The 13,180-nt window shown below is 58.8% G+C and overlaps 1 protein-coding gene across 1 annotated transcript in view; it reads left to right on the top strand.

Annotated features, from left to right (window-relative positions):
- Positions 1-1,253: 1,253 nt before the first annotated feature.
- ALDH1L1 (aldehyde dehydrogenase 1 family member L1) overlaps positions 1,254-13,180 on the top strand; it is a 47,957-nt gene continuing 36,030 nt past the window's right edge. The window contains exons 1-7 of the mRNA XM_036869056.1: positions 1,254-1,355; positions 5,085-5,236; positions 6,652-6,886; positions 7,668-7,833; positions 9,457-9,558; positions 10,301-10,390; positions 11,518-11,655. Of these exons, the coding sequence (XP_036724951.1) occupies positions 5,110-5,236; positions 6,652-6,886; positions 7,668-7,833; positions 9,457-9,558; positions 10,301-10,390; positions 11,518-11,655 (858 nt within the window). The 5' untranslated portion in view covers positions 1,254-1,355; positions 5,085-5,109. The remainder of the gene's footprint in view (positions 1,356-5,084; positions 5,237-6,651; positions 6,887-7,667; positions 7,834-9,456; positions 9,559-10,300; positions 10,391-11,517; positions 11,656-13,180) is intronic.

Below are 13,180 nucleotides of genomic sequence, written 5' to 3'. Positions count from 1 at the left end.
TTCCCAGACCAGGGCTTGAACCCGCGTGCCCTGCACCGGCAGGTGGATTCTTAACCACTGCGCCACCAGGGAAGCCCTGAATGACAACTTTTAAGCTTCCCGGAAGTCCTACTGTTGAACCGAATACTCTGAGGTGCCACTTTTGACCTTTTTGAGAACTTAACAAAGGATCTTACAGCATACACTGGGCTTCATCTTTAGACCCTCTTTTCCTGCCATGGCCGTGCCTCATGTCTCCCTTCACCTGGGAGTTGTGTGTTAATTTTAGCATCACTTGGCATCCAGAGAAGCTAGGAAATCTGAAAACCAGCAAGTTCTGGTTCCTTTTTATTTAGCAGTCCTCCTTTGGCTTATCTGTCTTCTCTCACATTTTAGTATAAGCAGCAAGAAGAAGTCAGGAGGCACCTTCAACATTCTGCCTGGAAATTGCCCTAGCTGGGCAGCCCCGGTCCCCTGGCACATTTTCTGCTCTCCGTGTTACTGCAGGCGGCGTGCTGCCAGGCTTGCTGCGTAGACTCCCCTCCTCTCTGCACGCCCCCTAGGACTATGGGTTCTTCTCTGATTTCCTAACACCTCTCTGGGGTGTCCGATCTCCCAGCCATTCTTTCAGTGTCACCTGTCACTCTTCGTTCTCTGTTCCAGCTTCAACGTTCTCACACAGCTTTCCCACCCCAGGCTCCTCACGTTCAGCCGTTTATTCCGCAAGTGTTATTGAACACCTGCTAAACACAAGGCACTACACCAGGTGCTGGGGAATTCCTGCGACTGCGACCGTGTTTGACCTCGTGTTCCAGTGGGGGAGCCGGTCAGATAATCCCGAAAGCAGTGATAAACCTGCGGCTGAGAGGGTGCCTGAAGGAACACTGAAGCCCTTCTGTGGTCATGTGACGAGGGGGTCTTTCCTAGCGGCGGTGTGGTTAGGGGAAGCTTCCCTTAAGATGTGACTTTGAAGTAGGAGCCTCCTGAAGTACGGGTGGGTGTCCCGGAGCAAGACCTTGACAGCACGTGGAGAGTTCCTGAGCCAGCGAGTGAAGTTACCCGCCTGGCCACTTGCCCCTTATCCGTCAGCCCTGCGGGTGCTCACTACCGCGGGGCCTTTGCAAAGCCCTGTGAATCCGGGAGGGGTCGCAGCCCGGGAGCGCCCTCCCCTCCCGCCCCACCCGACCCGGCGGGACTCTCCGCCCGCCCCGGCCCCTCCCCTCCCGGGCTCTGGCCTTGGCCGGGGCTCCGGGACTGGCAGGGGCCGGCCCCACCTCCCCACCGCCCAGGCAGGGCCCGTGCCAGCTCTGTCCCTGCCCGGACCCGGACTCAGAGGTCCGTTCTGGCCAGCGACGCCTGCGCTCCTCCCGTGCGTGGTGAGTCCCGGTCCCCGGCGCCCCAGGGAGGGAGGCCGCCGCCGCCGCTCGCGGCTCCGGGGGCTCCGGGGGCCCTGGGCTCAGGTCCCCCCGCGGAGGCGCCTGGGGGCCCGCGAGCCTGGCCGCCGGGGCGCGAGTCAGGGCTCCCCCGGGGGCAGCCGAGGCTCCAGCCTGGCGGGGGGTCCTCTGGCTGCAGGGCCGCGGTGCGGGGCAGGGCCTGTGGAGGATCGCGGGGCGGCCTGGGTGGGCGTTATCAGCCCCGCTTACAGAAAAGGAAACTGAGGCCGGAGAGGGAAAGAGACGAACCGAAGGTGACTAGATGGTCCTGCCCCGCTGCGCCGCCTGCCCCCCCCAAGTCCCTCACCCCATTTTCGGGATGGGGAATGGTCCCCCCTGATTGGCCAGATCTGGGGGCCGGGAACGAGGACCTCTTGTGATTGGACAGCTCCAGCCCTCCGCCCCCCACACCCCCCCGCCCGCGCCGCCGTCCTTCTTGCGCCGGCGGGAGCTGGGACCCCAGAGCCCCAGCCCCGCCCCACGACCTGGTTTGGGGGTTGCACTAACTGCGTGTACTCAGAGCCCGGGCCCTTGGCGCATCTGTCCAGGCCCCTTACCTGCCACCTGCCTAGGGGAGGCGGAATCTCCCTCAGGTACCGGAGATGGATTCAGTGTGCTCGGAGCAGGGGGCCCACCCCCCGGGCAGGGTCTAGCCGCTGGGCTGGGGCGGGGGGCCTGGGGAGCCCGACGGTCCCCCTGCTGCCACCTCAGCCCCACAGCGTCCCCGGGAGGAGGGCACCGAGGGCGCCAACCGGGCGGGAGGCCCTCGTGGGCTCTGCGCTCCCCCACCTGACTTACCTGGCGCCAAAGCCCAAGGTGGGCTGTCCCTGCCCAGGGCTCGTGCCCTGCCAGCTCCAAAGGTGGCTTCCCTGACCCTGCCTCCCTGCTTCCAAAGGGATCTTCTTTGTCCCCTTTATTTTTCCACAAGTAATATACGCTCAATAAAAAAATTAAAATAAAAATAAAAGATTTTGGAAAGAAAAAGAGAATTACCATCATCAGAAGACTTCCAAACCCCAAAACCCTACCTGGTGACTTTTAATATTTCTGTGTGAGTCCTTCCAGGCTTTTTCTCTGCCAGTACACACGTGCACATACATACATACCACACACACACACACACTCCATACACACCACACACATACCATACACACCACACACACACACACACCATACACACACACGTACCATACACACCATACACACACACACACATACCACACACACGTACCATACACACACACACGACACACATACACACCACCCTCACACACATATCACACACACCACACACACACCACACCCACACACCACACACACATACCACACACACAGGACCACCATTCTCATTCATTTGACAGTGTCTTTTGCAGACTTTTTAATCTTGATGATGTCCAGCTTATGTTTTTCTTTCTTGAATCGTGCCTTTGGTGTTGTATCTAAAAAGTCACCGGATACTCAAAGTCATCTAGGTTTTCTCCTGTGCTATCTTCTAGGAGTTTTATACTTTTGCATCTTACATTTACATCTGTGGTGCATTCTGAGTTAATTTTTGTGAAGTGTGTAAGATGTGTGTCTAGATTCATCTTTTGCATGTGCACGTCCAGTTGTTCCAGCATCATTTGTTGAAAAGACCATCTTTGCTCCGTTGTGTTGCCTTTGCTCCTCTGTCAAACAATAAAGATTTTAGAAGGCGAAGAGAACATCTCTAGGAACTTGGAGGAAGCAAAGATTTCTTAAACAGAATAGAAAGCCCACTAAGCATGAAGGAAGATTTTGATGCAGTGTAGTATATTGAGTTTAAGAAACTGTGTTCATCAAAAGGCACCACAGAGTAAAGAGTCCAGCCACAGAACTGGAGAAGATGTTTTTTGTAAATATATCTGACAAAGGACTCATAGTCTAGATTATTTAAAAACAAAATGAAACAATACCAAGCAAACAAAAACCTCCTACAAAATCAGTAAGGAAAAGATCACCCAATGGAAAAAACAGACAGAAAGAAATCCAAGTGGCTGATAAACGTAGGAAAAGGTGCTCACCTTCATCAGCCATCAGGGCTGATGAAACCCCAGCAGGATAACTCCAGTCCCTGTCAGCAGGACAGTAAAATGAACAGATAGGAGGCTGCAACGCAAAGCACGTGGAAATCGGTAAAACCACTTTGGAAAACTGGCAGAGGCTGGTAAGGCTGAACATTTTCACACCTGGGACCCAGGAATTCCACTCCCAGGTACTCACCCAACGGAAGTGTATTCTTGTGTTCAGTAAGAACCACGTGCCAGGGCTTCCCTGGTGGCGCAGTGGTTGAGAATCTGCCTGCTAATGCAGGGGACACGGGTTCGAGCCCTGGTCTGGGAAGATCCCACATGCCGCGGAGCAGCTGGGCCCGTGAGCCACAACTACTGAGCCTGCGCGTCTGGAGCCTGTGCCCCGCAACGGGAGGGGCCGCGATAGTGAAAGGCCCGCGCACCGCGATGAAGAGCGGTCCCCGCACCGCGATGAAGAGTGGCCCCCACTTGCCGCAACTAGAGAAAGCCCTCGCACAGAAACGAAGACCCAACACAGCCAAAAATAAATAAATAAATAAAAAAAAAATAAAAGTAGCTATAAAATTTAAAAAAAAAAAAAAAGAAAAAAAAAGAACCACGTGCCAGAATCTGTATCACATCCGTCTTGGTAATAGCCTCAAGCTGGAAACGACCCAAATGTCCACCCACAGTAGGATGGATACATGAGCGTATTTATTTACCCTCACAGGGAAACACTGTGGAGCAATGAGAATGGACACAGCACGGCTACATGCACAGTGCTGGGGGGAAACGATCCACAGAACATCACGCAGTGTGATTCCATTTATGTAAACGGAGTCCACCCACATCCTACCTCTCTGTTATCTAAATGGGCTTCTGGAGTGTTTCTTTACTGAGCGCTGATTATACTGGTGTGTTCAGTTTGTGAAAATTCATTGAGTTACATACTTACAGTTTGTACACTTTTCTGTGTGTCCGAAGCATGTAATACTTCAATAAAATTTTCTCCAAAAATGTATATTTTTGTAGATAATTTAAAGAAACGTATCAAGTAGATAATAGGTTTTACGGATATGAGCATGGTGAATGAATGAGCAAACTTTGGTCCAGCCGTGCGTCTCCCCATGCAGCCCAGTGGCACCCGTCGCACCTCCCACCACACCTTTCGTCCTCGGCCCGTCCACTGGGCATCTGTCTCTATGCAGCCCAAGTCCAGGCCCATTGCTGCTTCCTGCCCAGGGAGAGCCTGGCCTGCAGGCTGGAAGCATTTGAGGAACATCTTTCTCATCAACAAGTGAGGAAACTGAAGCTGATGTGACTTGACCGAGGTCACAGGACTGGTTAGTTACAGAAACATGCTCAGATACGCCTGGGAAGACACCACACGCAGCGCCCCATGCCGTGTTGGAGGTTCCAGGGGGGGAGTCCCCGAGGCTGCGCTCGCACGCGACTCACGCTGCGGTATCTACAGGCCCACCGTTCAGGACCTCTTCCTTCGTTCCTCGTGCGGCTGCCTCCCCGCAGTGGCCGGCGGCCCAGGGAGCCCAGAGCTGGGCCGAGGGGTTGGGGCGGGCGTGGGTGGGCTGCCCCCTTGGGCCAGCGAGCCCTGTCTGACGCCGAGGTCGTATTCCTTTCCCAGGTCCTCCCGCCCCAGCCCCGCTGCCATGAAGATCGCAGTGATCGGACAGAGCCTGTTCGGCCAGGAAGTTTACTGCCACCTGAGGGAGGAGGGTCACGAGGTCGTGGGCGTGTTCACTGTGCCGGACAAGGATGGGAAGGCAGACCCCCTAGGTGAGTGGTGGCCCAGGAGCACGGAGAGGGGCTGCCCCGTGGGCCGTGGTGGGAGCAGAGCCTGCGGGGTCTTGTGTGGGGCTGTGGGCTTCCTTGGACAGAAGCGGCCACTCATGGTCTACCCCGGATCCTGCTCAGGTGCCAGTTGGCCGCTGGGCTTTTCTGGAACCAAGTGGACTGCAGGGTGGGGCTTGTGTCCTGGAGAAGGGCCGTGGAGAAGCCTGGCCTGCTCCCAGGGCCCTTCAGTCTGACCACTCTGGGCTCCCCCGACCGCGGCACCCATGCTCTGAAAAGGCCCCCAGGCGGGAGTCACCACGGCCAGCGTTCTCAGACGTGAGCGTGCCCTGCACCGCGTCTCGGGGGGCACCTGTTGAGCAGAGTGCTGAGGCCCCGACACCGCCCCCGGCCCCAGAGTTTCTGCTCAGAGGGATGGGAGGGGCCTGGGAGTCGCATTTCTAACAAGTTCCCGAGGGCACCTCAGCAGCGCAGCAGGAAGCAGAGTCCTCAGCTCGATGAACAGACCTTCAGGCCCCTCCCGGGTCCTTCTCAGGCCTGATGGATTCAGAATGTGGGGCCGGACGAGGAAGGGGGCGTCGCGGGGCTGCCAGGCCGCAGGGCTCGGTGCATCAGGAATAGAGAGTCTCCCCAGGTGGAGAGTGCAGGCTGCCCCCACGCCAGCCCGGCCTCGGCTCCAGATCTGAGCCCACCGCAACCCGTAGCGCAGCCCGAGTCCTGCCCGTAGCCGCTCGGGGACCCCTGACGGCAGCTCTGAGCCTGGCTGGGGCTGCTTCTTGACCTGACCTCAGATGTCCAGCAGATGTCCCTGGTCACAGTGGGGACAACTTTTGCAAGCGTGGTCCGGTCTGCTCACGTTGACCCACGTCCCTGAACCCAGGGCACAGAGGCAGAGGGACCGATACTGTGTCAGGTCAGCCAGGGCCACGCATCAGCCAGGTGTGTACCAGAGAACCGAGGGCTGGGAAGTGCTGGACAGGGGCTGAGGGGCAGGCAGAGGGGAGCTCGGAGGAAGCGGCTGGTGACGGCAGGGGCAGCGCCACCTCCGAGGGGCAGTGGGGCAGGCAGAGGCAGGAAGCTGCATTCTAGAACTTGGGGGCTTGCGGACTGCGCATCAGACCCGCGGGGAGGGCGCCCTGCTCCGGGCAGCTAAAGAGGCCAGGGGTCAGGCAGGCGTCTGGGAGAGGGAGGCGGTCAGCAGAGGTCAGTCCTGGCGCAGCAGCTCCTGAGACCTGGGCCCCGGCCGGCGCCGTCCCCTCTGGGCTGCCCAGGGCAGCCCGGCCGGGCAGCGGGGGAAGCTGGGGGGACAGGCTTGGGGAGGAGGTGTGGGAGCCACCCCGAGGTGCCGAGCTGGAGTGGGTGCGGCAGTGGGGAGCGGTTTCTCACCCGCTGTCCCGCAGGCCTGAAGGCCGACGAGGATGGAGTGCCAGTGTTCAAGTTCCCCCGCTGGCGGGCAAGGGGACAGGCTCTGCCCAACGTGGTGGCGGCGTACCAGGCCCTGGGAGCCGAGCTCAACGTGCTGCCCTTCTGCAGCCAGCTCATCCCCACGGAGATCATCAGCGCCCCCCGCCACGGCTCCATCATCTACCACCCGAGTCTGCTCCCCCGGCACCGGGGGGCCTCGGCCATCAACTGGTGAGCCAGCGCCCAGACACCCCACCTGCCTGAATCGTCCCCGTCCCTCAGCCCGGAGCTCTTCTCTGCGGCTGAGGAGCAGGTGTCACGCGGTGCCTGTGCGTGCTGCCAGACGGCGTCCACGCGGTGGATCGCAGCACGATCCCTGAGCAAGAACTGGGGTCAGGCAGCGCCGTGCACCCTGCATTCCCACAGTGAACCGCGAAGTGTTCCCGTCCTGCAGCGGGGTTGCCGGGGCAGAGTGGGCTGGGGGGCTCCCTGAGGCCTGCTCTAACCCCCACCGGCTACCGATGCTCTCAGCAGCCCCCCACTTGGAAAGAGATAGAGATGGAGGAAAGAATCACCTGAACAAGGTAGTCTGAGACGAGAGGTGATGTATGTATCTGGAGGGTGGAGCTGTTCAGAGGAGCAGTCAGGAAGGGGAGGCATCTGCGCTGGAGAAGAGAGCGGGTTTGTAGTCAGACTGGTCTGATTAGGATTCAGGCTCCCTGACCTCCAGTCATGTCTCCTCACTTCTCTGGGCCTTAGTCTCCTTATCTGTAAAAGGGGCATGCGATGCTGTTACACCAGTGGGGAGGATAAAGTTACACGGGGCGTTAAGGCTTTTAGCACAATACCTGGCACACAGTGGGCATCAGTGAACACCATTTTCCTTTTTCGGTCCTCCCCTGGGGAGATGGGGGTGTGCTGCAGGGCGGCGACGGTCACAGGGTCAGCCCCCAGGGCCTCCTTCTCCGTGGTCCTTCCTTCCGGACTCAGGTTCCACTCCTCTGCTCCCTAGGACCCTCATCCATGGAGACAAGAAGGGGGGGTTTACCATCTTTTGGGCAGACGATGGTCTGGACACCGGGGACCTTCTGCTCCAGAAGGAGTGTGAGATCTTCCCGGACGACACTGTGAGCACGCTGTACAGCCGCTTCCTCTTCCCCGAAGGCATTAAAGGGATGGTAAGGCTGCCCCCAGGGCCTCCCCTGCTGGCACCCCCACCCCACCCCGCCCAGCTCCAGCCTGCTGCCCTGAGCTGGCCAGGATTCTGGAGGGGGAGAACTCTCACTTCAGGGTTTCAGAGGTAGGATTAGGACATATGATATTGTATAAGGCAGGACTCTTGCTGACAACTGTCAGAACAACTCAACAAGCTTTAGCCAAAAAGGGACATTTTTGGCTCATTTAAGATAGAAGACTCCAGGCAGGATGCCATCAAGCCTGGCTGAATCCAGAGGCTTAAGGCCTGTCACGGGATTCTATCTTTCTGTTTCTTCACCCTGATTCTACTTTCCTCCGTTTGATTAGCTTCATCCTCAGGTTGCCCTTAAATGGGAGGAAAAGTAGTCACTGGTGGCTCAAGTTTTATACCTCTTGATTCTAGGGGAAGTGAAACCCTCTTTCCCCTAGAATTTATGAACAGAAAATCAGAGGAGACTCTGATTGGCCGATTTAGGTCATGTGATGACCCCGAGCCAATCACTGGCCGACATGGGGGAGCGCTGTGATTGGCAGCCTCTGTCACATGTTCCAGTCTTGGGGGCTTCTGGCCAAGGCTGGCCCAGGTGTGGTCACTGCACTGAATTCCCGCAGGAGGAGGAGGGCTGACCCAAAAGGCTGATGTCAGAGCTGGTTGTGCAGGCCCCATAGAGGTGGTGTGTCCAGCGGGGGAGGCTGGCCAGGGCAGGAGTCCGATGGGGACGTCTCCATAGCACAGCAGTGGCTGCGCCCCCAGCCCTGGGCCCCATTATGCGGCCTTGGATCCACCTGTTCACAGGAGTGAGCAGGGAGACCTGCTGGAGGTTTGGCGTGAGAGGCAGGAAGGGGTCATCTTGCTCATCCTGCAGAAACCAACCAAGAGCATCCTTCAGGGCGGCGTCCAGCAGGCAGCCGCTAGCCACGGGTGGTTATTAAATTAATTTAAATGACTTGTAGTTAAAGATCGAGGTCATCAGGCTCACTGGCTACATTTCAGGTCCCCAGAAACCACACGGGGCTGACGTGGAACATGTACGTTACCAGGGAAGTTCCCCCTGGGCAGTCCTGCCTTAGACACTTCTGAGTTCTCCCGGCTTCTCAGCCTCGGGTCTCCGGGGGCTCCCACCACCACCTTCCCTCCCTCCGGGCCTAGCGCCTTGGCTGTCCTCCCCTACATCCCTGACTTCTTCTCCACAACCTTCCTCTTTCCTGGAGCAGAGAAACTTCTTCTTGCTTAACTTATTAGGGACCTCCAAACCCATCACGCGGTCCGGGAGCCATTCTCCCTAAGAGACAGGGAAGGTTTTAGACAAAAACGTGGACATTGGTGTGTGTTACACCCGTAGAGGGCTTTAGCTTACATGATCTTCTAGGGCCTTGTGTGGGAGAGAGGATGAGGTCTTGCACTCATTGCTCAGACTGGAAGTAGATTCGAACTAATTTTACCTGTCCCTACAGCACCCATTCCGTGGGTGCCTGTCACGTGCCCACGTGGTTCCAGGTGGGTCTGTTCAGTGAGTGGCCTGGTCCAGACTCAGTGTGAACCCAGGGTCTGGGAGTTGGGGGGCCCTAATGTTGGGGACACCAACCAACCCGTGTCTCCCCAGGTTCAGGCTGTGAAGCTGATTGCTGAGGGCAGAGCCCCCAGGCTCCCTCAGCCTGAGGACGGCGCCACCTACGAGGGGATTCAGAAGAAGGAAACAGCCCAGGTGAGTGCCAGGGCCCTGCCCACCCAAAGCCTGCCTGTGCCCCGGCTGGGGAAAACGGGCGGCCAGGACGTACCTGTTTAAGGCCAGAAGAACGAGCAGCCCCAGTGCAGGAAGCATGAGCTAGGCTCGAGTGGCACCTGGACAGGCAGGGAACGGGGTCTGTTTGGGTTCTTCCCGGTTCCTCCTTAGGAAGAGGTAGGCGGGGCCCTCAGGGAGAAGAGCTGGTTGGGGGGGAGGGTGTAAGAATCAGCCGTGGTGCTGGCTCCTCATCTCTGAGATGAGACACCAGAGGGAATTCAGCTCCCCGGGGCTGTCGCAGGTCGGGAGCCTAGGTGGGCCCATGGGCTGTAGCTGTGCTCAGGGCTCGCGGGGCGCTCTCTCGGGATCTGTGGGAGCCCTGTAAGTGAGGAGAAGCCGCCGGGGGGGAGGGATGGGGTGGGACAGGCCTGCACTTTGTGTAGGGCCTTGGACTTCTTGACCACAGAACATTATCTCCCCCAAGCCATCCTGGAGTTCACATCCCGTGAAAGACTGAGGGTCCACGCGCACCCAGAGCCGGGTTGCCAGGGGGAGGCCCAGCCCAGCTCTGGGCCTCGGACTGGAGTCGAGAGGACGGGCCCAGCCCGTGCCCAGCGCTCCACCCAGTGTCAGGGTCATCAGGGCAGGAGGGGAGGCCAGAGGTGTTGCCCAGATGGTCAGGGAGCGGGCAGAGACCGCTGAGCACACACGTCCTGCCCCGCAGATCAACTGGGAGCAGCCCGCAGAGGCCATTCATAACTGGATCCGCGGCAACGACAAGGTGCCGGGCGCCTGGACGGAGGCCTGTGGGCAGGTGTGTCCCTGCGTGGCCGGGACGGGCTGTGCTCCGTGTGTGTCCCCCGGCTGCATATCTATCAGAATGCGGCTGAGCTAAGCGGTACATAGCCATCGCCCAGACCCCCAACCCCGGCCAGGTCCCCCGGCCCCCTCGGCCTCTCCCTCGGGACCCGTGGCTGCAGGAGAGGGGCCGGCACGGAGCAAGGCCGCCAGGCCCAGCGGCAGCTCTGGGGTCGAGCTGTGCTGGTTGTTCGACTCTCAGTCCCAGGCTGCCAAAAGTTCCGAAATAGCAGAAGTAAAACCGATGAATCGGCAAAGTACTGCTAAGTAAGTTCATTGTGCACACACGGAAAAGTCAGTTCCGGAACCAGGAGCCCTCAGACCACACGCGGTCTGTTGGTGAGCTTGTGAATTGAGGAGGCAGGGACTGGTTACAACAAGAATTTTCTCAAATGGTAGGGATTTGGCTAACGGTTCCTTCATATCAATTTTGAGGAACAGTTCAAATTTTGCTTACGATTTCCAGAGACACAAGCAAGACGTGACTAAGGTCAAGTTGGTCTTGACCAACTTGCAAAATAAGCTAAATTAAGCTCTGCTCGTGTGACTGAACTGGTTTTGTCTGCTCAGGGACTTTTCAAGGCTGGTCCGCATTTGTGTGTGATTGGAGCAGCTCTCAGAGACCCCAGGCCCAGCCCTGACTTGCCTTTGCCCCCGGGGGTGGGGCCCTTTGGCCGAGCCCCGTCGAGGGCAGCCCTGTCCTCCAGGAAGCCCCCGGCCGTCCCAACCCCTGCTCACAGGCTGGCTGGCAGACCGTCTGGGGTCTCTGCTGCCTGCGCCACCACCAGACCCTTTGCACAGTAGCCAGGGCTTGGTGTGTCCCCAGGCAGCACCCTCACCCGGTGATGCTGCCGCAGACCTCCTGCCGCTGTCTGTCCCCCTGGGTCGGAGGTCACGGGCCAGTGTGCGGTGACGCAGGGCCCCTCCGAGGCCTCAGTGCCTTCTCCAGGTCTCGTCTGTGCCCCCGTTTGTGCCCTGACCCTCACCCCCACCCCGTGATTCCCAGCCCCCCCTCAGCCCCTCCTGGTCCGCCACAGTGGGCCTCTCTCAGCCAGCACCTTCTGGTTTTCCTGTCCTCAACAGAAGCTGACGTTTTTCGGCTCGACGCTGAGCACTGAAGGCCTGGTGCCCGAGGGAGAAACTTTGCCCATCCCCGGAGCCCATCGGCCAGGGGTGGTCACCGAAGCGGGACTGATCCTCTTCGGGAATGACGACCGAATGGTAACGTTGCTGCTGTGGGTCCCCTGTCCGTACTGTAGGCTCAGGGCCACACACGCCTGTCCGGGTGCTCGGGCCCCACAGGGAGACTCCAGGCTTTTCTGGAGAAAACAGGGGAGAAGGAGACCACAGGCTCCAGGAGGGAAGACCCTCGACTGCTGGGTCAGCCTACTTCTTCCGTGTCCCGGGAAGGCTGGCCCTGGGCTCTTCCTGCCCAGGTGCCCCCACCCAAGTTGGGTGCCCTGGGTGGGTGTCAGAGTTGGGGAGGCCCTCTCCGGGGAGCCCGGAACTGGAGTCCGGGTGCCCAGGGCATGGTCACTGGACCTCTGTGCCTCAGTTTCCTTCTCTTTGAACAAGGAAGCCACACCGGGCACATAACGTGCTCTGACTCACCTGAGAGGAGTGCAGCTCAGAGTGACAGCTACGATGTATGCAACTAAATATTTATAGCATGCCTGCGTGCCAGGCACTGTTCTAAAACAGTTGGATGATTTAATTTAGTTTTCCCAACAACCGCATGAGACATGTATCAGTACTATACCCATTTTACCGAGTAGAAAACTGAAGCAAAGAGGTTAAATCACCTGCCCATCTTCACCCAGGCTAGCCTGTGGCAGAGCTGGGAGTCCAGCCCAGCTGGACCTCTCTGGCCCTGAGGCCCACCGCTCAGCCGTGATGCTCCGCCTTAGTGCTCACCCCACGCGGCGGTGGGCAGATCTGGGCCTTAAGGTACCAGGGGCAGAGAAGAAGGAGGACAGGCGGGGGGTCTTCGAGCACTTCTGGGAATTTCAGCAAACACTGTGGACGTTGAACGCTTGGTAGCGGTGGCACGTACAGGCCAGGTGGGTGTGGAGCAGCTTTGCTCGGACGGGCGTGAGCTCACGCTGGGTGCCCACCCTGCTGGCCCGAGGCTGCCTGCAACCTACAGTGACTGGGTGTTTCAGGTATCCGTGGTCGATGCCTTCGGACGCCACGTGTCTGTCCTGGATCACGTTCCCAAAGCAGGTCTGAAACAGAGTGCTAGTGCTTGTGAGTTATCGAGGGAAGCGGCCAGGGCAGAGGAAAACGCTCAGCAAAGATACAGGCCTGGAGCCGTACAGCCTCCTTCTGCCCCCCGGGCAGGCTCTGCGCTGTGAATTGCTTCTGCCGACTCTGCCCCCGCACCCTCACGTCACTCAGGCCTGGGTTTCCGCCCCCACTGGGGCAGGGTGAGGGGCAGCGAGGCGCAGCCCCTGGGCTTCTCTGCATGACCGTGACCGTGCTTACCCACCAACAGCGGTCAAGGAGGAGGGTGCAGGTGTAGACCTCTAGCGGCGGGCGGAGGAGGGAGGAGGGGTTGCGCTAAGTCCTCCCTGAATCCGTGAGGCCAGCAAAGTAAAGAAGCAGCCTTCGCGGAGACCCTTGGTCGAGCGTCTTTCCGGAACTTCCGGCTGGGGCCTGGCTGGGCTTTAGCTCCAGAAAGCTCCGGAGCATCTTTGGAAGGCAGCAGGGGTGGGCAGTCAGCCGGGAGCCCGGCTCTGGTTCCGTC

The sequence above is a fragment of the Balaenoptera musculus genome, chromosome 11 (genome assembly GCF_009873245.2).
Source record: "Balaenoptera musculus isolate JJ_BM4_2016_0621 chromosome 11, mBalMus1.pri.v3, whole genome shotgun sequence".
Lineage (NCBI taxonomy): Eukaryota > Metazoa > Chordata > Mammalia > Artiodactyla > Balaenopteridae > Balaenoptera > Balaenoptera musculus.
Note: the sequence above shows the minus strand (reverse complement) of the source record. Positions and strands in the feature narration are given on the sequence as shown.